At 46.8% G+C, this 24,835-nt stretch overlaps 1 protein-coding gene across 3 annotated transcripts in view; it reads left to right on the forward strand.

The window, feature by feature from the left end:
- The window catches only part of C23H6orf89 (chromosome 23 C6orf89 homolog), a 40,934-nt gene extending 17,641 nt beyond the window's left edge, over positions 1 to 23,293 (forward strand). For all 3 annotated transcript variants that reach the window (XM_027525202.1, XM_027525200.1, XM_027525201.1), the window contains 5 exons: positions 9,894 to 10,048; positions 10,179 to 10,318; positions 11,502 to 11,631; positions 14,676 to 14,799; positions 18,002 to 23,293. In XM_027525202.1, the coding sequence (XP_027381003.1) occupies positions 9,894 to 10,048; positions 10,179 to 10,318; positions 11,502 to 11,631; positions 14,676 to 14,799; positions 18,002 to 18,096 (644 nt within the window). In that variant the 3' untranslated portion in view covers positions 18,097 to 23,293. The remainder of the gene's footprint in view (positions 1 to 9,893; positions 10,049 to 10,178; positions 10,319 to 11,501; positions 11,632 to 14,675; positions 14,800 to 18,001) is intronic.
- Positions 23,294 to 24,835: the final 1,542 nt, after the last annotated feature.

Here is a 24,835-nt window from a genome sequence, read left to right on the forward strand (position 1 = left end):
TTTCTATACGAGGAGGACTTACAAAAATGGCTGAACTCTACAGTTTGGAATTGTTCATACGCATTGCTTCCTGACAGCAGAGCTGTTGGCAAAATGATTTCTTGGGTTCTTTCCATCCCTATGGTGTATGAAAGTGCCTCTGGGCCTGTTGCCACTCCTGCAGGGGGCCTGGCCAAGGTCAAGGCTTCACCCCTGCCTCATGCCCAGGGAGCCGGAAGTGCTAAGCAAAATGAGCTGCTGGAGCATAGCCTGATTAAATACTGAGCACGCACCAGTGAATGTCACAGAGGCTTTGTTGTGGACTTTGCAGGCTTCTCTTAGGTACATTTCTAATATGAGACATCTAAGAAATCATGAGATTGTATTTATTTAATCCTTATTTTGAGGTTTTTCTCCAAATTCAGATCATCTGATTTTTTTTCTCCTGATGGACTTGATCCTATTGTTGTGTGTGTGTGTGTGTGTGCTCAGTCATGTCTGACTCTTGGTGGCCCCATGGACTGTAGTCCACCAGGCTCTTCTGCCCATGAAATTCTCCTGCGAATAATTCTGGCGTGGGGTGCTGTTTCCTACTCCAGAGGATCTTCCCTACCCAGGTATCGAACCCGAATCTCTTGCATCTCCTGTGTTCGCAGACGAATTCTTTACTACTAGCGCCACCTGGGAAGCCCAATCCTATCGTTAAATCTTCTGAAAAGTCAAAGTTTCATTCATTCAGTCAGTCATTCAGTGAGTGTGTATCAAGACCCTTTTGTACACCAGGCACTGTTCTCAACAGAGCAGCAAACAAAACAGTCCCCCTCCGGCACCCTGCTCTCGTGGAGCTGGCCTTGACTTTGTGTCTTTCTTCTTCCCTATCCTTTTTACCCATAGGGAGGTTTTTGTGCTCCTGGAAAGAAATATATATATATATATATTTTTTTTTTTTTTTCTTTTTGCCAGATTAATAGTCTGTGTAAAAGGACTCTCCGCTTCAAATTCCAGAGTATGTTACGATTGTTCACAGCGAGCCAGCCTGGGTGCGTTTCCTTTGTAAACAACTCTCAGGCACCAGGAAGCCTCCTGACAGGCCCTGGCTCGCCGCTGTTCTGCAGAGTGCCCAACTCACAGAGAAGCCTGGGAGGTTACAGTTTCTGCCCTCCTTACCTTCAAGGCTGTGTTTTGTCCGCAAGACTGTTTTTGACATCTCACACAGTGAAACGATGCCGTGATCAGAGTGAAAATTTGGAATCCAGATCCTGTCTTTTGTCGAACTCTAATAATGTGGAGTTTCACTTCTCTGGCACAACTGTTTTTTTTAGTATAAGGAGGATACCTTGAGGAAGGAAGCCTTAGAAATCAAAAGAAAGTTAGGGATTGCCATCCAGCTTCCTTTCTGTTTGGTGCTGGAGGACAAGTGGACAGACGCCGAGGAGGGCTGAAAAGAAGTGAGATGCAGCGTGTTTGGTAACTGAAGAAAAGCCGTGGACCAGGGTGGTGTGGGATGGTCTGCTGTGTGCTGTTGGCTGTTTTCCAGCGTGAGTGAGATTTTGCTCACAGAGCACACAGCACACAAAACCTTTTCAGACAGATGGAGGCCAAGTTGAAGTCTGGTCTTTTCTCCTTTTGTTGTTGGAAATTCTGTGAGAAGGGGAAAAGGAGCCCCAACTGTACACAGCCCCCGTCCTCCTGGTCACTTCACTGCTTAGCCATTCCTCAATCCCTTTCTGAAACAAATAAGAGCACATTCTTTATCCACCTTGGTGACAAAGGCTGCAGAGAAGTCCAGAGTAGCTCTTCCTCTTGAAGTGCTGCTGCTGCTGCTAAGTCGCTTCAGTCGTGTCTGACTCTGTGCAGCCCCATAGACGGTAGCCCACCAGGCTCCGCTGTCCATGGGATTCTCCAGGCAAGAACACTGGAGTGGGTTGCCACTTCCTTCTCCAGTGCATGAGCTCCCCTTAATTCAGATGGAGTGTATGAACTACCCCCATTCTGGGGATTGTTTTTCTGCATCACCTCCCCTCTTCCTTGGCTGGCCACCAACCTGGCCCAGGTTCCTCTTCTGTCAGGGGCCTCTTCAGGGGCCTGCCTTCCACGATGACTAAACTCTGCATTAAAAGTTAATACTCTCGGTTTGAGTCTTCATGGTCTTCAAAGACATACAAAAAATGTTGTGTTTTTTTTTTTTTATTGAAGCATAGTTGATTAACAATGTTGTGTGTAGGTGTACAGCAAAATGATTCTGTTCTACATATACACGTATCTATTTTTTTCCCCAATGTACTTCACGGCTTTCAGGATCTTAGTTCCCTGACCAGGGATTGAACCTGGGCCCTTGGCAGTGAAAGCTCAGAGTCCTAACCACTGAACCACCAGGGAATTCCCTCCAAAGACATTTTTATTTGGAAAATACATAAAACATACATGAAGACAAAAAAAAGACATAAGATTTTGATTTTTGAAAATATACTTTTTAACTTTTTTTGGCCGTGCCACATGGCATGTGGCATCTTTATTTCTCTTCCAGGAATAAAGCCCGTGCCCCTTGCATTGGAAGCACAGAGTCTTAACCCCTGCACTGCCAGGAAAATCCAAAAATATATTTTTAATGAAGTAAATTCTCTCACCTCTACCCCTCCCAACTCCTCCACCCAGGCAACCACTGGTAATAACTTGAATATACATCCATCCTTCTGAGTTTTTCCATGGCTGTGCAGATCCCTATACTTTGTATCTATAAATATAAAATATTTTTTGATTCACACACACAAGGAAGGCTTATGTAAATATTTTTGGCTAGGAACATTGTATTAGTTTCTAAGTTTGCTGTATGTAACAAAGTACCAAAGGTCAGGCAAATTAAAACAACAAAAATTAATCTTCTCACAGTTTTGGAGGCTAGAAATCCAAAATCAAGGTGTTTCAGGGCTCTTCTCCTTCTCAAAGGCTCTAGGGACGAATCCTTCTTGGCTTCTTCCAGGTTCTGCTAGTTGCCATCAGTCCTCGGCATCCTTAGCTATGGCTGCATAACTCTGTATGGCCATCTTCCCTCTGGGAGTCGTCATGTGGCCTCTCTTCTTCTGATAAGAATGCATGTAGATTGAATTTAGGGCCCACCCCACTTCAGTATCACCTCATCTTTAATTAATTACATCTGCAAGGAACCTATTTCCAAATATGATCAAATTCTGAGGTTCCAGAAGGACTTAAATTTTAGCGGGGGGACACTGTTCAACCCAGAATACACATTTTTCAGGAGTTTATATTATTCCATTGTCTGAGTATTGCTTAATTTAACAGTTTCCAGATTTTTTTGCTGTTATTAAAAAAGATTTGGGACATTCATATACACATATTTTTTTATATATGTACTATTATTTCTGTGGGGCTTCCCTGGTGTTTCAGATGGTAAAGAATCTCCCAGCGATCTGGGAGACCCAGGTTTGTTACCTGAGTCGGGGCAATCCCCTGGAGAAAGGAATGACAACCCACTCCAGTTTTCTTACCTGGAGAATCCCATGGACAGAGGAGCCTGGCGGACAACAGTCCAGGGGATCACAAAGAGTCAAACATGACTGAGCAACTAACACTTCACTATTATTTCTGTAAAACAGATTCTTGGAAGTAGAATACCTGGGTCAGAAAGCATGGACATTTTACATTTTAATAAATACTAAAAAATTATCTTCATAAACTTATGTCGGTGTGTAACTTTCATTAACATGTGTTGCTCATCTACCCTGGATATTATCATTTTGCCAGTCAAGTGACTGAAAAGTGGTATCTCACTTTAAGTTACATTTCTTCAATTATCATTGAAGGTGGATGTCTTTTCAGTTGTGTTTTTAGGCCATTTGTATTTGTTTTTCTGTGGACTACTTGTCCATATTATCTACACAGAGAGAACAGAACAGTGCCGTTTGCCTCCAGACCTGCCCTCCTGCCCAGCACAGAGGTGAGCCATGAGCAGTCGGAGGTGAGGGTCCTCGGGTCTGCCACATGCCCAGTGTCTGTCACGAGGCTCTTACTACATTCTCTAACTGTACCTGTGCCTAAGGGGTGTATTCCCCATAGATTATAAACGTGACCGTAGTTTATAATTCATTTTTGTTACTCCAGGACGCCTTTGGGCACATAAACATCTCCTAGAGTTAATTTGGCAGGTGGTGGATTGTTGCCTGTTGTTATTCTCATACATATTTCTTTCTAGATAAACTTTAGAATGCAATTGTCACAGCTCTGCCTCATCCCCACCTTCACCAATAAGAGACTCTGATGAAGTTCTATCCAGTTGTATTAAATGTATGTGTATGTGTTTTTGAGAAGACTTGATATCTTTATGACATTTAGTCATTTATCTAGGTCTTACTTTATATCCTTCAGTAAAATTTTATGGTTTTACCTTTTTTGTTAAATTTTTTTGCCAGTTATTATGAATGAGATCATTTTCCATTTCTGTTTTTAAAAGATTATGGTTAGTAGTGTAAGAACAGGGTTTCCTAGGTGGCTCAGTGGGTAAAGAATCTGCCTACAGTGCAGGAAATGCAGGTTTGATCCCTGGGTCAGGAAGATCCCCTGGAGAAGGAAATGGCAACCCACTCCAGTATACTTGCCTGGAGAATCCCATGGACAAAGGAGCCTGGCAGTCTACAGTCCATAGCGTTGCAAAGAGCCAGACTCAACTGAAGCGACTGAGCACACACAGATGCAGTGTAAGACCACTGTTGGTGTTCACATGTCTAGAGATCTCTATCTTGTATTCTGCCACCTTCTTAAATTCTCTTTTTAGTATTCTGTTCTTGTTTTCTTTTCCTCTCTGGGTTTTCTTCCTCCACCTGCTGTTCAAGCATCTCTACCTGGAAATCCCAAGAATACCTAAAGCTCAGAATAAAACTAAATTAAGTGAAAGTTAAAATAATCTCTTGATACTCTTAGGTTCAGAATTGCTGCTACTAGCCCATGAAGCGGGCTTCCTTGGTGGCTCAGATGGTAAAGAATCTGCCTGCAGTGCAGGAGACCTGGGTTCGATCCCTGGGTTGGGAAGATCCCCTAGAAGAGGGCATGGCAACCCACTCCAGTATTCTTGCCTTGAGAATCCCCATGGACAGAGGAGCCTGGCGGGCTACAGTCCATGGGATCACAAAGAGTCGGACATGACTGAGCGACTAAGCACAAGCACAGCCCACGAAGCACCTTTGTATAAATTAGAATTTCTCCTAGCACTTCACTCCTGATATGATTGTCATAATTAACAGACTCATTTGGAATATGACATGTTACTGCAGAAAAATGTGATAATAAGTATTTGCAGCCCTCCAGGGTCTCCCTTAAATGAGGAGCTCTTGGACCATCTCAGCCTGTATAGATGGTCTCTGCAGTGCTGCCGAGAGCCATGGATTTTGTCATCACTGCCTCTGGAATCACCCCTTTCTTCCCAAGGCCACTGGCTCAGTTAGACTGTTGTTAAATTTCCGCTCTCATCACCGTACACCTCCTCCCTCCCCAATAAAAGGACAAAAACAAAGCATGACTGGGTCTGCCTCTTGCCAGCCTCCCTCTTGCAGGACACCCTAGTCATGCCGCAGAATAACCTTCCTAGAAGGAAGCCCTAGAGCCCTCGGCACTGTCTTCCTCAGCAGCCTCTGTGCTGTTCCCACCCCGCCCCCTTGGGTGGTGATTCCTCTCGCCTTCACTCTCAGTTTGCTCATCTGTAAAAGCAGAATAGTGATGCCTCCTCAATAATTACATGGTAAGAGTAAACAGTACACTACCTGCGGAAATACAACTCACTTTGGGCTCGCTGCTGATCACTCTAGTTTTCTCTTCCCTTCCCTCCCCCTCCCTCACAAGTACTCTGGAAACGGAAACACTGTATAATTGTAGCATAGTATGTTGCCTCAGGGCTCTATTTTGGCCGCTTTTCTTCTGTGAGAATTAAGACTTTTAAATTGGATTTGACTCAACATAAGTTTTTGGCCTTGGAATAGGGAATGAAGCAAGGCAAAGACTAATAGAGTTTTGCCAAGAAAATGCACTGGTCATAACAAACACCCTCTTCCAACAACACAAGAGAAGACTCTATACGTGGACATCACCAGATGGTCAACACCGAAATCAGATTGATTATATTCTTTGCAGCCAAAGATGGAGAAGCTCTATACAGTCAGCAAAAACAAGACCAGGAGCTGACTGTGGCTATTTAGGAAAACCACTAGACCATTCAGGTATGACCTAAATCAAATCCCTTATGATTATGCAGTGGAAGTGAGAAATAGATTTAAGGGCCTAGATCTGACAGATAGAGTGCCTGATGAACTATGGAATGAGGTTCGTGACATTGTACAGGAGACAGGGATCAAGACCATCCCCATGGAAAAGAAATGCAAAAAAGCAAAATGGCTGTCTTGGGGAGGCCTTAACAAATAGCTGTGAAAAGAAGAGAAGCAAAAAGCAAAGGAGAAAAGGAAAGATATAAACATCTGAATGCAGAGTTCCAAAGAATAGCAAGAAGAGATAAGAAAGCCTTCTTCAGCGATCAATGCAAAGAAAGAGGAAAACGACAGAATGGGAAAGACTAGGGATCTCTTCAAGAAAATCAGAGATACCAAAGGAACGTTTCATGCAAAGATGAGCTCAATAAAGGACAGAAATGGTATGGACCTAACAGAAGCAGAAGATATTAAGAAGAGATGGCAAGAATACACAGAAGAACTGTACAAAAAAGATCTTCACGACCCAGATAATCACGATGGTGTGATCACTGACCTAGAGCCAGACATCCTGGAATGTGAAGTCAAGTGGGCCTTAGAAAGCATCACTACGAACAAAGCTAGTGGAGGTGATGGAATTCCAGTTGAGCTATTCCAAATCCTGAAAGATGCTGCTGTGAAAGTGCTGCACTCAATATGCCAGCAAATTTGGAAAACTCAGCAGTGGCCACAGGACTGGAAAAGGTCAGTTTTCATTCCAATCCCAAAGAAAGGCAATGCCAAAGAATGCTCAAACTACCACACAATTGCACTCATCTCACACGCTAGTAAAGTAATGCTCAAAATTCTCCAAGCCAGGCTTCAGCAATACGTGAACCGTGAACTTCCTGATGTTCAAGCTGGTTTTAGAAAAGGCAGAGGAACCAGAGATCAAATTGCCAACATCCGCTGGATCATGGAAAAAGCAAGAGAGTTCCAGAAAAACATCTACTTCTGCTTTATTGACTATGCCAAAGCCTTTGACTGTGTGGATCACAATAAACTGTGGAAAATTCTCAAAGAGATGGGAATACCAGACCACCTGATCTGCCTCTTGAGAAATGTGTATGCAGGTCAGGGAGCAACAGTTAGAACTGGACATGGAACAACAGACTGGTTCCAAATAGGAAAAGGAGTTCGTCAAGGCTGTATATTGTCACCCTGTTTATTTAACTTCTATGCAGAGTACATCATGAGAAACGCTGTACTGGAAGAAACACAAGCTGGAATCAAGATTGCCGGGAGAAATATCAATAACCTCAGATATGCAGATGACACCACCCTTATGGCAGAAAGTGAAGAGGAACTCAAAAGCCTCTTGATGGAAGTGAAAGTGGAGAGTGAAAAAGTTGGCTTAAAGCTCAACATTCAGAAAACAAAGATCATGGCATCCAGTCCCACCACTTCATGGGAAATGGATGGGGAAACAGTGGAAACAGTGTCAGACTTTATTTTTCTGGGCTCCAAAATCACTACAGATGGTGACTGCAGCCATGAAATTAAAAGACGCTTACTCCTTGGAAGGAAAGTTATGACCAACCTAGATAGCATATTCAAAAGCAGAGACATTACTTTGCCAACAAAGGTCCGTCTAGTCAAGGCTGTGGTTTTTCCTGTGGTCATGTATGGATGTGAGAGTTGGACTGTGAAGAAGGCTGAGCGCCAAAGAATTGATGCTTTTGAACTGTGGTGTTGGAGAAGACTCTTGAGAGTCCCTTGGACTGCAAGGAGATCCAACCAGTCCATTCTGAAGGAGATCAGCCCTGGGTGTTCTTTGGAAGGAATGATGCTAAAGCTGAAACTCCAGTACTTTGGCCACCTCATGTGAAGAGTTGACTCATTGGAAAAGACTCTGATGCTGGGAGGGATTGGGGGCAGGAGGAGAAGGGGACGACAGAGGATGAGATGGCTGGATGGCATCACTGACTGGATGGACCTGAGTCTGAGTGAACTCCGGGAGTTGGTGATGGACAGGGAGGCCTGGCGTGCTTCGATTCATGGGGTCGCAAAGAGTCGGACACGACTGAGCGACTGATCTGATCTGAAGTTGCATTTGGGGCTTCCCAGGTGGCTCAGTGGTAAAGAATCTGCCTATCAATGCAGGAGACGCAGGAGATGTAGGTTCTATCCCTGGGTTGGGAAGGTCTCCTGGAGGAGGGCAGGGCAACCCACTCCAGTATTCTTGCCTGGAGAATCCCATGGACAGAGGAGTCTGATGGGCTGCAGTTCGTGCGGTCACAAAGAGTCAGACACGACTGAATGACTGAACACGATGACTTATGCCTCATTGTATGTCCATTACCTGGAGTTGTGTTTTGACAAGAGTTCATCATATTTGACCTCTAGTAAGAAACATGTGAAAATACTCCAGAAAGGAAAATAAAAGGGTAACTGCAGCCTCAGCGTGCCGTTAAAACAGGTGCCACTGAAGGTTTTCCGCTGCCCGTGGAGGCTTGCAGTGGTTGCTGTGTGCTCCTCCCAGGGGTGAGAATAGTGGGTAGTGCTGCCTGCAGGAAACACAGGGTTTGTCTGCAGGAGATGCGGGCTTCGGATGCGCTGAGCACACGCACCGCCCTCCCCGGTGAGTGTTCCTTATCCTGCAGACTCCTGCCTTGTGCTCACTACAGAAAATGTTTTGTGTTGAGTCAGTTTCCACGTCTGTTTCTTGGCTCAAAGAGCTGATTTCCTTTCAGCCACATTGGATTGTTGTCTTTTGTTCTAGGCTGTCTGCTGATTGGGTTTTCATTGGGTTTTAATCAGAAACCATCTGGTGAAAATTTTGGATTCAAATTAAAGATCTATCACAAACACATATCTCAGAGAACACAGATGAAACCCAGACTGGAACAGAAAGCAAACAAGACATAATGAAATAATATTATGAACAGAATAGTCTCAGAGGGAAGGAACGCAGAGAAAACCAAGAAAGGCTGCATAGAAACAGAGCCAACCCCTCAAAGAAGGACCCACCAGAGTAGGGTGTGGGGGAGCCAGCGAGCTCTCAATCAGGGCCTGAGTGGGGAGTTCTAGTTCTCACCACCCTGCAGTCCTTGGGGCTGGAAGCCACGGTTAGTAGCCCTTTCCCCTCCCCCAAACTGGAACAGAGTGCTGATGAGCAGAGGCCATTTACTTTACTCCACAGATGGGCCCTCTCTCCTCTCCATCCCTTCTCTCTGCACCCATTTCTCACTCTTCCTTCCCAGAGCTGTCCTGGGCCGGCCTTGTACCTTGTCCCTGTGAGCCCAGGGTGTAGGATATCAGAGAAATGCTGGCATCACTGGCAGTGGGACCACCCTGCCTGCCTGCCCCTCCCCCACGTGCTGTAGCCGGTTCATACCTGTTGGTCACAGGTTAGAAAACTGGGAAAGAACTGCATCTCCAACCCCATGTCACAAATACAGCTCCCCAAACTGACTTTAGTTATTGATTTGACTTAGGAGATACTTGTACGTGTTAAAAAGTATTTCCTCCCCTCTCCACCTCTGTCCCCTAGCTAGGCTCTCTGTTTCCTTCTTGAGGGTTAACTTGTTTGATACGTACCTTTTCAGCGGTCGCCCGTGGTGATCACCGTGAGCTTTTAAAATTTTTATGCCTCTCTGTCTCCATTGCTGGGCCTCCTGGATTCACCTGCTGTATCTGCTTTCTCCACATCCCTTCCTCTCTCAGACTTTGACCCCTGGTGGACAAATGACTGTGAGCAGAATGAGTCGGACCCCACCCCTGCCAACTGCACTGGCTGTGCCCAGAAATTACCCCTCCAGGTGATGCTCCTGGAAGATACCCCAAGGAGATTTGAGAGACTGCATCCTCTAGTGATCAAGGTGCGCAGAAAGACTGGTTCTCCCACTGCCTCATAACCCATTAAATGGCTAGAAAGCACCAGGCCCTGGGACATTCCTGATAAGTAATTCCGTGTTGTCTTGTTGCGCTTTTGTTTTCTGCCTCCCCAAGACGGGACAGTCCCTGTCGACTGAGGGGCTTCAAGACTTTTTGTGCCAGTATCCGGAGGTGACAGAAGGCTTCACCGAAGGGTTTTTCACCAAGTGGTGGCGCTGCTTTCCTGGACGGTGGTTCCCATTTCCGTATCCATGGTGAGTGCGGAAAGGGGCACCCAGCCATGTGTGTGTACAGAAAGAGGGCAGACCAAATGTCAAAACAGTACCAATTACTGCCGAGACCCTGCCATGCCCGGCACTGTGTAAACTTTACAGCACACCCTCCCAGTCAAGTGATAACTCCAGAGCACAGTGTTGAAAAACTGAGAGAAGGAGATGAGTTGAAGAGGTGTGTCAAGAGGGGCGTCACCATGGTGGACACTGAGATTGCCTAATAGAAGCATCACTCACTCCTAACTGCAGTGTTTAGCATTTGCTTTCATGCTGAGCGGGTCCTGAGTGTTGAGGACTGCACAGAGAGCACAAAGAATAAAAGGGAAGGTTATTTCGTGGCATTTGTTTGTGCCAGGCAGCATGCCTTAGTGCTTAGTGTCTGTTACTCGTTGGAGATGCTCATAATAGCGCTGGGAAGTCGGAATTGTCATTGTCGTTTTTCAGTTCAGGAAAAGTGGGAATCAGAGAGGTTAAGTACTTTGCTTAAGGTCACCCAGCCAACACTGAAACCCGCATCTATCTCCCTGTTCCTTCTCGGGTCTTATAGACGACATGGGCCATTTCTTGGGGGTAACCTTGCTTTCTACAAATAAAAGGAACGCAAGTTTACTTCTAGAATCATTCCAAAGAGGATTAAAACTGCTTTTTCAGGCTTTTTGTTGGGTAGTTTGGCTGCTTCTGCCTTTCTTTAAATTTGCTGTTTATTTGCATGATCAAATACTCAGTTTACGAGCTGAAACAGGCTTCCCACGTCGTACTGCTCCACTTCAAAAGGGTCATGATTGTTGCCCCCCTCCTCCTTCCTTCTCCTCTCTTGCCCTGCCTGCTGTTACTTCAGTCTCTTTGCCAAGAGGGAATGAATGGAGTGTTTCTTTTCGCCCTCTATATGTTGTTTTAGCTGGATTTTATAAACACCCCACCCACACAAGACAAATTGTGGCTGTAGAGTGAGTGTGTGTGTGTGTGAGTGTGTGTGTGATGTTTCAGTTAATTGATTCAGCATGACTGCTCTTCATGGTCCTAATACTTCCGTTGTTGTCCTGACATCTTTCCCTCTTCACCCACCACCCACAGTTTTCCCACCCTCACTGAGCTCTCTTTAGCCATGGCGTTAGGCTGGGTTGCCCAGTTTAACTACTTTTTCTCTCTTGTACACATTTTGCAGGAGAAGACCGCTGAACAGATCACACATTTTACATGAGCTTTTCCCTATTTTCACCTATCTGCCGTTTCCAAAAGAAGCCTCCTTGAAAAAATGCTTCCTTCTTCAACCAGAACCTATTGTGGGGAGTAAGGTAGGAAATTCTGAGAAGATTTGGATCTAGAACTTTTCTCGTTTGGTACCGGGCTGATGTCATAATCAAAGCCTTCCTTGCATGTCAACTTAGAGGGTGACCTGAAGGGTCATCCACAGAATCTGGAGTTCTCTCTTCCTGCTGCTTGCCAACACACCTGCAGCGGCCTGACTTTTTACTGAAGGCATGCTTCCAGAAAGTCTAGTGACTTGCAGATCTATTTCCTGCCCTTAACACCTGGGGGCAAGCTACCTTTCTACATTAAAGGAAGTAGAATCCTCAAGTTTAAAGAGTCCTGAGCATGCAGTCAGACTTCTCTACCTCCAAGTAGAGAGCAGGCAGACTGTGAATGAATAGTGTGTAAATGAAAAGTCCAACGTTTCTCATTTTGTGAGAAATTAAATGATTTGCCCAAGGGCACAGCAAGTTAGTAAGAGGTCTCACCTCATTCTCCACTCCCAGATTGGCTTTCCCCAGAAATAAACAAATGAGAAGCTTCAGATGGAGAGCAAAAAGGGAGTGCAGAAAGCTTGGGAGCGTGGTTTGGGAACAGAAGGGTTGACAAGCCGTGCCTGAGGCAGTGTGTGGCGCTGCCTCTCACCTCCGTCCGTGGCCAGGTACCCGGAGCCCATGTTTCTCCTCTGGGGCCAGCAGACTGGGCAGAGCTTTGCTGTGTTTGTGTCTGTTTACTTTTCTCTGAATTGCTCTTTTGTTGAGTCTCAACCCTGAGGAAGCTTTTTGAGTCTGGATTGGTTTGGAATAATTAAAAGGATGAACTTTCCTTTGTTAAAAAATTAAATTTGCTGAACTGCGACCCCTACCAACTCTGGGTTGTGTCTTTAACCTCCTGACACTATTGTTTGGGTCCAAATGTGCTGAATCGTGTTAAAGGAATTTCAAAGCCTTTAAAAAACAATCATTTTGTCTACAAGTAAGAACTTCTGCCTGCCAGCTGTAGGGTGGAGGTGCTGGGCTCTGGCCTCAGGTTTTAAAGAAGTTTATTCTGCTGCCTTCGGCTAGAACTCAGGGCCCTGGTATGATTTCATCTTCATAATTATGATATATGAAAAAATTATGGGTGAGGGCCTTCATCACTGTCTTGGGTTTTCCCACTTGAATCTTAATTTCAGCAGTCTGCCGAACAGGGACACCAGGGAGCCCAGCCAAAGGGGTAAGTACAGAGTTCCGCAGACGCTTGTCAGAATCATCTTGTTGTGGTTCTCAAGGATGTTTTTGGAAGGGGAGTGGCCCAAATAGGCAGAAATCCTGAGAGTCTGATTTCTTAGAGCATCTGTTCCCCACCCTGGCCCAGGCTCTCCTTTCTCCACAGCCACGTTACTCCACCCTTGTTCCACATCCCTGGGCTCTGGACTCTGGTAAAGTCATGTGTCTGTGGGCCCAGATTCCAAAAGGCAGCCTTGGGATAGAAGATAAGCAGTGGGGTCCCGTTGTTGAGAGACCCTGAGGGAAGAGGTGAGGGGCTCCAGGGCCCACTTCACGCACCCCAGGATGTTGCCTCGGGCTGACCCAGTCCATCCTGTTGTCTGCTTCTCCTCATCCTGAATGTGGAGGAGCGTGGTTCCAGCCCCTCTCAGGCCTATGTGAAATAGAGATATATCTGCTTAATTTTTGGTTTTCTGGAATTTTTATAAGACTGCTCATGACAGGGCTTCTGTCAGTCACAGCAGCTCCAGACACTCGTCCTCCTCCTGTCACTACAGCAGCAGCTGCAGCGGCTCGAAGCGTTTCCATGGACACAGAGTCATGGCCAGGGCCTGTGGGGAGCAACAGGGAGACCAGAGTTGGGAGGCAGGAGAGGGCAGGGCCACATTCTCAGGCCCTGGAGGACCCAAATGGTAGGGAAAAAAACAGGACATGGCCTAAGGAGTCAGACTTCTGACTCCTGCTTTGTAAGGGCACATTAGGGATTGGGGTTTTCTCTTGCCATCTAGACAGGAAGAGAAGTCTGACCAAGAGCACCCTATCCCTTTGTTTCTATTTCCTGCCCCTCCTAAACCCCAGGCACATAGCAGTTTGCACTTAATGCTTGCTGGAGGCAGGACTGATTCCCTGGTGGTTCAATGGTAGGAAATCCACCTGCTGATGCAGGAGATGCCAGCTTGTTCTCTGGGTCAGGAAGATCCCCTGGAGGAGGAAATGGCAACCCACTCCAGTATTCTGGAAATCTCCATGGATGGAGGAGCCTGGCAACTACAATCCATATGCCCTCAGAGAGCTGTAGTTACCCGTGCAGTTGTACATCCTTAGCTTTCAAAATCAGAGGCTGATCTTACTGTTATTAGTCCTTAATCAGTAGCGTCATGTATCTGCTCACCTGGGTCTTGCCAAAAAATTGTGAACTTGAACTTGCTGCTGTCCGATTCTCTTGAAAAGTCTGACAGTAAGAAATAATATTCCACAGATTATTGCCCACAGGATATGCAGGCTGTCTGTCTGAATCAAACCAGACCCTCAGATGACCGCATATTTAGACCACCACATGTTGGCCTCTGCGAGACTTTTGTTAAAATACAATTAAATATTTTGCCTATGACCTACTTGGAAACTATGGCTAGAAATTGTGAATTATGAAACTTGAGCCATTTCTGCTACAGGGCTGACATTGCAGATGTTGCCTACAAAACTACACAATGTCTCTTTAAGAAAAACCCTAGAAGAGATCTTACCATGGGACTTCCCTGACAGTTCAGTGGTTAAGACCCTGAGCTTCCATGGCAGAGAATGCAGATTTGAACTCTGGTTGGGAGCTAAAATCCCCCATGCCCCCTTGACATGGCCAAAAAAAAAAAAAAATAGAAATCTTTCATTAGACTCAGTACGGGGAGACGCCATGCTTAGCAGAAACTAATTTGTTTTTTGTCTTTCGAACAGAATTGTGAGTTTTATTCTTGGTTCTGTCTTCCTCTTTGCTTAGGCTGCTAGGAAACCCAGAGCCACACGTGTAAGAGTTTTTGTCTGCTCCTCTCCCACGCCCCAGGATGTGACTTGGTTTTCCTTCCCTTCCCCTGTGTCCTTTCCTCCAGATGCACAGGATGCATGACCTGTTCACCATCGGCAGCGGGGAGGCCATGCTGCAGCTCCTCCCGCCCTTCCAGTGCCGCAGCCACTGCCAGTCCGTGGCGATGCCGCTGGAGCCAGGCGACATCGGTATGTGGAGCCCCCAGAGGGCAGGGGCAGCCACAGGGTCTTCTTAGTTTTTAACTCAAAAAAGCATTCTAAAAATTAAATATTGCCTTTACAAATATTTATTAAAGTCAAAAATAGCTTTTTTTTATTAGCAAGGTCAATTATTTATGCTTAGATGTAATAAGTAATTACTGAGAAAATGTAGCAAAGAGCAGTGGGTCATATGCACATTTAGAATGCATGTGTCCATTGGCTTTAGAGATTTCAAATTAGGAGGAATTATTATGGAAAATATTCAGAGCAGTACTTTCTTTGCAGATAAGGAAATTGAGACCAAGAGAGGAGAGGTGACCACTCCAAGGCCCAACTGTCAGTTAGGCAAAGCATCAGTTTTAAGTGACCCCTTTTACACAGACAAGCCAGAGGAGGTCCAATTCAGATTCGATGAAACCCTTTCTGTGCCCAGTTTGCTAGTAAAACAATTCAGGCAATATGTAAGGGCAACAGTCACACAAGGAAATACTACCTTCCTTGTGGATCCCACAGTCTGGTCACAGCCTCACAGTCATGACCCACCCTTGGCTCCATGATTTCCCGACTGTGACTTGTTCTGTGCCTTAACCATCTAAAAATTGGTTCCAAAGAAACAGACTTGAATCAACCACTGTCAGTTTGACAATAGAACTGTCTTGGCAGAAGCAAAATAAATTAACAAGCATCACCGTTGCCCTTCTTGTTTTTCTTGCCTCACAAAACCTAGGGGAGCCCTGACTCCCTGACAGAGCCCAGACCGAGTTTCCAGTTTATTTCTTTTTAGTTTTTCTATTTGGAAGACCTCGGTCCCTAGAAACCTCTCACCTCACTTGGAGGTAGGGTGCGTACTGAAAACTGCCAAACTTTAATCCAAGTTTCGTAATTTTTATTTCAATTTAAAAATGAAAACAATGAAAACAATGCACAAATTAAGCATTTAGCTGATAATGGAGCACAGCTGGCCTGGCCCTTGAGGATTACTGCAAGAAAAGAGGATTCTTGTGTGGAAGTTACTCCAAACCCGTCATTCTGTAGTGGAGTGATGCTGCACAAGTCTGCATGGCATTCTGGTTTTGGAATGTGTAGCTGTGTTTGAAAAAGTTTCTGTCTTATGTTCTACAAATGCCTGACAGTTCAGACAGCTACAGAAACACTTTCGTTATCCAGTTCCAGGTTTTCAGCTCCCACAAGCATCCCGAGTGCCAATTATAGAATTAAGGAAAAAAGGGGAAAAAAAAGATGCGTGACTGGCAGTGATCAAAGAAGCTTTGATTGTGTGATCAAAGGCTGGTGTGGCTGGTCCAGAATGGCCCAGAATCCAGAGACTGATCCTTGTCATTCTGTGACAGCTTGCTGACTGGAGGGAGGGAAAGGAGCCCTGTGCTTGGCAGTGTCCGTGAAGGGCAGAACATGATAGGAATGTGGAGAAGGGATGGAGGCTGATGAGAACCAGGGAAGAGGGCAAGTCAGGAGAAGGCTGGGGGTGGGGAGGGCTGGGGAGGACAGTGGACTCGGGAAGCAGCGGCAGAAACAGAAGCAACGGCTGCAGCTGCCGCAGGGAAAAATGAGGACAGAAAGGCAGACCCTGACAGTGGACGGGAGTAACTTTAGTGGCTGTAACAGATGGCCGCTCCTGCACCTCAGAGACCCTCAAGAATAGCACCATGTCAAGCAGATTCTGTGTTTTTTGACAAAATAAGCATTTTCCCATGATGGCTGGATTCAGAGGGCAGTGCTCACGATCACCAGAAAACCCATGACGGACGGCATTTTCAAGAGTGACGTGGGTGTCAAGCGTCAGAGGCTGATACGGCTAAGCCCGTGTTACCTGCCGTGATGGTACAGTCACGGCTCATAGTGACCCTTCTTGAGTCACCAAACAGAGGTTACATTCCATTCAGTGCTCCCAGTTTAAAGATGAGTGGTGTATATCCTTCTCTAGAAAATTTTTCATCAGGAAGTTACTGATGTATTAAAGTTTTTAAATTTTACCTTTCTAGCCCATTCCTAGATATCATTGCTGAAATGATACAGGTCATGACCCTAGGGTTCGTAAAACAGCCCCTGGGAAGGACCCTTGGCAAATAAGTTCTTGAGTCACTGACTTTGGGAAATGCCTGTCTTGTTGAAACACAGTACACATTAGTGTACAAAAGGCTCTGAAAAGCCCTGGAGGGATCTGGTGTTTTTAAAACTTACTTGACCACGGAACCCTTTTTTCCCTGCACTGTATTATAGGGTGCTACTGTTTGCAGAATACAATTTAGGAAGTATTGGTTTGGGTTAATCTGGATGTTCTATAATGAGACCATGTTGTGTATAACCTCAGGAGAATTGGACAGGGCGCCCTGGCCTCCCTTAGAACCCGTCCTGTCTTTTTGCTGAAAAAAAATGACCCTGAGAATTGATGCTCCATATCAACCTTATCTGGGGCTTCCCTGGTGGCTCAGTGGTAAAGAATCTGCCTGCAGTGCAGAAGCCTCAGGAGATGCAGATTTGATCCCTGGATCAGGAAGATCCCCTTGAGGAACCCCTGGATGAGTATGGCAACCCACTCCAGTATTCTTGCCTGGAGAATCCCATGGACAGAGGAGCCCGATGGGCTACAGTCTGTGGGGTTGCAAAGAGTCCGACACGACTGAGCGACTTAGCACACACACATGCACATCAGCCTTATCTAGGGCTTCCCAGGTGGCGCTAGTGGTAAAGAACCCGCCTGCCAATGCAGGAGACGTGAGAGCTGCAAGTTCGATCCATGGGTTGGGATGATCCCCTGGAGGAGGGCATGGCAACTCACTCCAGTATCCTTACCTGGAGAATCCCATGGACACGGGAGCCTGGGGGACTACAGTCTATAGGGTCACACAGAGTCGGACACAGATGAAGCCACTTAGCACACACAGATGCATCAGCCGTATCTAGAACATCCTGCTTTTGTAAACCTGCCGAACTGTGATTCACAGTTACCCAGGTGAGGGGTGACACTGAAACACTTTGGTTCATGGTTGGATGAACCCGTATGATAGCTGGGGACACTTATGCTAGGAAGAGCTCACAGACCTCCAGAGCAGGAATGGCCTCTGAGTCTGTAGGTGAATCAGGGCAGCTCTGCAGACCCGCCTAGCTTGTGCCCACAAGTCGGCCCAGTCCCTACCACTTACACGCTTTCCTGTCGCTGTCTCCCTTCAAGGCTACGCTGGTGCCACCCACTGGAAGGTCTACATTATAGCCAGAGGGGTCCAGCCTTTGGTCGTCTGCGATGGAACCACCCTGTCAGAGCTATAGGACACAGATCTAAAGGAACAGCTTTGAGAGCTGAAGACCAGATCGAAATGGGGAGAGTAAAAACAAAAAACAATGAAACCACTTTCCAGGGGTTGGTTACTTAATCACCTGCCCTGTGCATGCATGTGTGAGCCAGTTGTGTGCTGGAGGCAAAGGCCGGAGCCTGGGCCTCCCAACTCTTCCAGCCCAGCCACTTGGCCAGGACTCCGCCACCAATACCCATCTATGAGAGATGGGCCTCTGCCCAGCCCCTTGGCACCAAAGCCTTGAGGCTGCCTTCAGGCAGGGAGCAGGGTTGGTACCCTCCCTCACTTGCATGGCATGATCCCCTCTGCTGGCTCCTGGCCATGAGAGGGCAGTCAGCAGGTCCTGACTTCAGCGCCATCCTCTGCCAGGTGGGCCTGCCTGTCCCATCTCCCTGGTAACACCACCCTGTACATCTTTTGGAAAGCCACGGATGGTTAAAGAAGTCATGGCAGTTTCCCAAGCACAGTGGAATATCGAACCAGTGAAAAGGATCAAACAACCTCAAACTGCACTCGAGAAGTGCACTTCTTTCCCAAGTGCGAGTGGCTCTCGGAGTCTCCGGTGCCAGGTCAGAGCCTGATTATAATTGAAGCGGTAATTCCTAAGGTAATACCTTCCTCCGTTTGGGTCAGGTTCTCAGTCTCTCCCTCCCTCCCTGCTCCCTCGCCTGTCTGGCCGGCTTCTCAGCAGTCGGGCTCCCAGCGCCCCTCCCTTGGCCCAGCCAGAGCCCTTTACTGCTGAGGCAGCACTGCTCTCATCAGCTGTGTTGCTTTTACCAAATGTCTTCAGAAGGGGGTGAGTTAAGAGTGCTGGCCCGGGGAGAGGGCACCTCCCCGGGTTTGATCTTTAGGGTCCGACTTTCTGCAGAGATGTTTTACAGATGTGTCAAAGTGATGTTGTCATGTGGCTAGGGAAGGAACTCCAGACGCAAAGTGCTGGTCAGCTGGGCGTGCGACTGTGCGGCTCTCTGTCTTGAAATGATTTCTCTCTCTGTACTGGGAACCAAGGCGAGGTGTTTTTAATTCTTGTGAAAATACAAAACCATGTTCCTTTTGATTGGATGATTCGCTCTGCTCATTGTTTTCCCCAGGTGCTTTTTGTATGTCTTAAGTGTACAAATAAGGACACTTTTTTGTTTCTTTTCCCCCTTTATTATTCCTTTATTGACTTTGTTAAATATCTGGCCTCTGATCATGCCATTGCCAAGCTGAAGGAAAAGAGGCAGACCGTGCTACAGCCTCTGGTTCTGAACTGCAGAAATCAGACCGATAGTGGAGGTGTCTGCCGTGTTGAATTACAGACCAGAGGCAGACAGTGGTGGGGGAAGAGAATGGGACTCACTGTGGGGTCCTCGTCATCCTTTGACGGCACCCCTGCATCCTGTCCCAGGCCCTCTTTCTCTACACATCTCGTGAGCGTCAGTGAGGATCAGTGTGTGCTTGAATGGCCTGTTTAGGGGCTTGTAGAGGACAGGGAGGGTTCACATCGCTCAGAGCCTCCTCCACAGACTTGAGTGAAAGTAGGATGAACTGTACCTGAGGGAATTTTTGCTTAAAAGAATCAGTACCATGTGTGCAGTAATACAGGAAAAACAAAACTTCATGTCCGTATAAAAGGCACGCTGCTAAGCAGTTACAATTTAAGAGGTTTTAAATCAGAGGGACCAGTCAGAGGCCAGCTTTGTGCATACTTTAGAGCCTTTGCAATGTCCTTGCCCCTGGTGATATGTAAACAGGTTCTTTAGAGGTCTCTCAGAGTTCTCTTAAATTAGGCCTTTTGGGTTAACAGAAGAGAGGGTTCCTTAGGAGCAAAGCAACTGTTTTGGTGATCCAAATTCCCCATTTTACTCCAGCCCTTCACACCTTAAATGACCATAAAAATGCCATCTTCAACTCGAAACTGAACGAGTCTTGTGTGTGTGTTGGTGTTCTGAGGCCTTCTGTGGGAGGTCCCCAGAGCTGTCAGCTGTCTTCAACAAAGAATGGTCTGGCAGCAGATAAGTAGAAACTTTCCGTGTGTACACTACTCATTTTACTTAACATCTGTCCAGTTCAGAATTGAATGTAGATTTATGTTAGGGGTGAAATTCTTCAAAGAAGGTTTTTTAAGTAAGGTACCTTCTTCTCAAGGTAATTCTGAAAAGCAGACTCTACCACTGACTGGTCAGTGGTCAGTGAGGAACCAGCTAGTTCCTTTCCAGTTACCCAAGTCTTTGTGTGAGTGTGCCGCGGGGTCACCCCTGCTCACCTCTCTCTCAGCTCCTTCGTGGAAGCAGCAAAAGTTTCTCCACATGACCCAGTGTGGGAAGGAGGCTCATGAAGATGAGGAAGCAGGGTCAGGGGGCTGGTGGGGCCATAGAAATCCCCGTGTCTACCACCACCCTAAGAACAGTCACAGGGCTTGCTTTAAACAGAGGGCCTTGCTCACAAGTTTGTTGAGTGTTTACCAAGAGGTGACATGGCAGTGAAACTCATGTACTGCGTTTCTCTGGGGAGAAAGGCTGCTTTGGCCCCAGTTTGAGGCATTATATCCAGGTGTCTTGAGGTTCCTGAGAGTTGGATGTTGAGAAGAACACTACCCCTGCCCTGGTTCATGAAGAACATAAGTAGAACTTACCCTCCCCCCACTCTCAATTTGTTCAGCAGGGGGAGAGAGTAAAGTAACCATGGTTTATGAAAACAGAATCTGCCTCTTTGGTGAAATACAAAACCATCTATGAAATAGACAAATTTGGGGTCATTTTCTGAGAGACATAGTAATGTTTCTTAATAATGAAATAGTCCGGTCCAGCTTCAGAGTGTCTGGGTACGCGTGATCTTCTCCTCTGATCTTTGCCCAGTCCTGTGAAGCAGCTATGAGAGCCTCGTTTACAAGTAAAGAAACTGGGGCCCAAGACAGTTCCTTTGTTGGCGGTTGATGGCTGGCTCCACAGCAGTGTCTTCCCGCGCCAGTGCAGAGTGGTGCCCAGGAGGAAAGCCGTGGGTCTAGCTGACTCTGGTGTGCCCAGCTGAGTGGGAGAACCTAGGGGCAGGCTCAGCAAGCCAGGAACTCTTCAGGGTTTGTTTTCAAAACTGTTTGAGACAGAAATGGAGAGAAGCTAACAGATGACTTCTATAAAAAGCCCTTCCCCCGTCCCCACCTGAAAGCGCTTTTTAGGAGTGAATGTTCCAGCCATTTTCGCATCATCGCAAGTTTCCAGATGTGTGACCAGCAGAGGGACTCAGCCCAGTTCCAGTTGTGGGTCCCCTTGGAGTTCGCATCACTTGTTTTTTTAGTTCGCGGTTTTCTATTCCCTTCTTCCAAAACCCAGCATAGACCTCGGTGTAGGAGCAATTTTAAAACAAAATAATTCCTTAGCTGCAGGTGATGGCCTCAATCATTTTATGTTTTTTATATAGGCAGTGTTCTTTTTTTTTTTTTTGGCTGCACCACATAGGGTGTGGGATCTTAGTTGCCTGACCAGGGATTGAACCCGCATCCCCTGCACTGGGAGCACAGAGTCTTAACCGCTGGACCACCAGGGAAGTCCCTCAGTCATTTTAATACGATCTGGATGCAGTTTTGCTCATTAGCCAGCGGCTTCCGTAGTGAAAATTGAAACCCTCAGAGTAGATGTTTGCTTCTCCTGTAATCCTCACCCAGCAGGCGGCCAGGTTGTAGAGGAAAGAGACTAGAGCAGGGGGAGAGTCGATCTTGTCTACCTTTCGAGAATCAGTTCTCAAACAGGAATATTTTAGACTTTTAAGTTTTCCTATCGCTAGAAGACAGACTCTCCTGACTTATAAGTTGCACACTCATTAACTTCCCCTTTTCAGCTTTTTCACCCACTAAAATTGGTTGAAGGAAGGGAGTGCCAGAGACGTGGTTTAACATAGCATTTTGGTTTGAGAACCTCTCCACGTTCGGACCCACGGATATTGGGTCCAGAGCCGACGCACGTCAGGGCCAGGCGGCTAGGCAGATGAGGTGCTTACAGAGCGAGCTCTGTCACAAATGGAAAGTTTGTGCTCTGTCGCCATCAGCCTCTCCATATCCAGCAGCTGCTTCTGCAGAAGCATCTCAGAGAAGACGGACAGGTGGTCTCCCTCGGGCACCACGTCTGAGTCCACCCGCCCTGGGCGCGGCGTGGCTCTTAAGTGCTGGCCCTGGTGAGAAGCCCTCCAGCCAGCTCGTCTGCCGTCCAGGTTGCTTCGCGTCTGGTTTTCGTGCCCTGCATAATTTCAGCATTAGAGCTAACTACACTCATCATGTCTCCCTCTCTGGAGACCGTGAGACGTCCAGATCTTTGCAGAATACTGGAGAGAAGAGATGTTACGAAACTCCTAAGCAGAGGCCTGGAACTGTCCAGACATAATGGGGCTGCCCACAGGCCACTCCTGCCTTCATGCGTCTGTCTGTCTGTCAGCCAGTGTCAATCCAAGAGTGGGCCATAGCTGCAGACACCCGTGCTGAGAAGGGAAACCAGCTTAGTTTTGAGTTTCAGACAGAAATTGGAGAGTCGGGACATCTGCTTCACACCAGGCTTAATTTATCTCCTTATCCCTCTCCACGGCTCTGTGGGGGAGGTGAGGTCAGCCTGCAAAGCCACCTTGACCTACAGCTCAGCAGGGTCCCAGCCTTCAAACTTCAGCCCCTCAGAGCACTTCCAGCCATTTCAGGAACAAACACTTACCTGTGAGAGTTGGTGACCAGAACTGGGTGGACACACGCTGTTATTCCCAGAGAAGGCGCAACCTCCGTCATAGATGACCTTCCCTCCAAACTTCTCTCCATAGTCTCATCCTCAGAAAAACGCTAGCCATGGTCTCTTCCTCTTCCTCCTTCCTGTGGGAAAGTCAGTGACAGACGCCTAGGGCGGAAGGGAGTGGGAACTGGGCACTCAGCAAGGTCCCTGCCGCCACCAGGGGCGGGATCCAGGATGGCTGCAGCTCCTCTCTATGGAGCCAGGGGTGGCGGGCCCCGGGGGTTCCCGGTGAGCAGAGGGGCGGACACCTGTCCAGCCACGTGGGCTCCGAATGGTCTAAGATGTTACTCTGTGTTCAATGTGGAATGTTGATTGTAACTTAATGTACCTACCGCAAACTTGTAAAGAATGTATGTACATTAAGGTTTCATGTGACAGAAATTTTTACTTTTTGCAATTAAAAGTGTGTATGTTGGTTGATAAGAACTGGCCTGTACTTGGTGTCATCCTTTGGTGTCCCATTTTCTCTTCTCCCGCAACTCAGAGACTGATAGTCACATCCTACTCCTGAGGCAGGCCTCTGCTGTGGGCCTCCAGGTCACCTGTCCACCCCGGCCTGGGTCCTGTCTCACATCCGCACTGAGCTTTGCACTCGCTCACATTCACAGACGCTTCTTTTACCCCCTTCTAACTGTTTGCATGCAATGGCTTCTGATCTGTTCAATTCTCAAATTTCAGTCCTCCTGTTAATACCCTCCCCTGTTCTTGCACTTTGCCCAAAATTCAAATGAGACCCTCAACACCTTTCTCCTTCTGCCAGCTGGCTGCACACAGCCCGGGTGCCTTCACAGTGTCGCCTCACCCACATGTGTCCTTGGTCCTTGCAGGAGGAAAGCGAGGCCCCCCTCGCTGGCTGGCGCCCTCACTAGCTCACCCCCAGGCCCCACGATTGAGGCCACTTGCGGCACTCTGTTAACTCAGTTGCAGATTTAAGTCATTTTTGTGTGTTTATTCTTTTTTGAAAATTTCTTTGTGCTATATGCACAATTTTATATCAATGCATAAATATGGCCATTTCCTATATAGTGTTTAGTGTTCTTTTTTTCAGTTTTTTAAAAAATAATAATTTTCTCTTTTGTTTTTACTCTTTGGGCTGTGCTGTACAGCATGTGGGATCTCAGTTTCTCGACCAGTGTAGGCCTTCTGCATTGGCAGCATGAAGTCTTAACCACTGGACCTCCAGGGACGTCCCCTGTTTTATTACTTGCTGCACCCTTCTCCTGGAGAAGGAAATGGCAACCCACTCCAGTGTTCTTGCCTGGAGAATCCCAGGGACGGGGGAGCCTGGTGGGCTGCCGTCTGGGGTCGCACAGAGTCGGACACGACTGAAGCGACTTAGCAGCAGCAGCAGCAGCAGCAACAGCACCCTCTCCCTCCCCTACCTCATCCCTCCTCTTCCCTGGTCAGGCGAATGTAATATGCATACAGCCATATCCTGCCATACATCTTCCCACTCTTTCTTCCGTGTTCTCTGTAATCATAATCAGAAATCACAAGACTTGTCATTGCTTGGCCAAAAGTGGGATCATGTTATAGGCACTTGATGTTTCTTGCTTTTCTTCCTCAATACCTCACAGAGTTCCCTTCAAGTCAGCTGGCATACTGGCATAGCTCTCTAATCCATTCTTTTTAGTGGATAATATTCTATGGTGTGGATATGCCATCGTGTATTCAACTTTTCTCTTGCTGGTAAATCACATCCTGTTCAATGATTATCTGGATTATGAGTCAAGGAGTCTAGAGTTAATTTTTTTAATGCTTGTTTTTACAAAATACATATTCATTCTTGTTTGTGCCAAGTCTAATGTATGTTCTTTGAAAATTAGTGCATTCCATAATGCTATTCATTAACCTGCTTGAAAACTGTACTTCAACCAAAAAAAAAAAAAAAAAGAAGATAAGTCTTGATTCCATGTAAAAAGGTGGCAGAATCACCAGGCCCCTTTTCTCGACCCCTCTATAGCCCTT

The sequence above is a fragment of the Bos indicus x Bos taurus genome, chromosome 23, assembly GCF_003369695.1.
Source record: "Bos indicus x Bos taurus breed Angus x Brahman F1 hybrid chromosome 23, Bos_hybrid_MaternalHap_v2.0, whole genome shotgun sequence".
Lineage (NCBI taxonomy): Eukaryota > Metazoa > Chordata > Mammalia > Artiodactyla > Bovidae > Bos > Bos indicus x Bos taurus.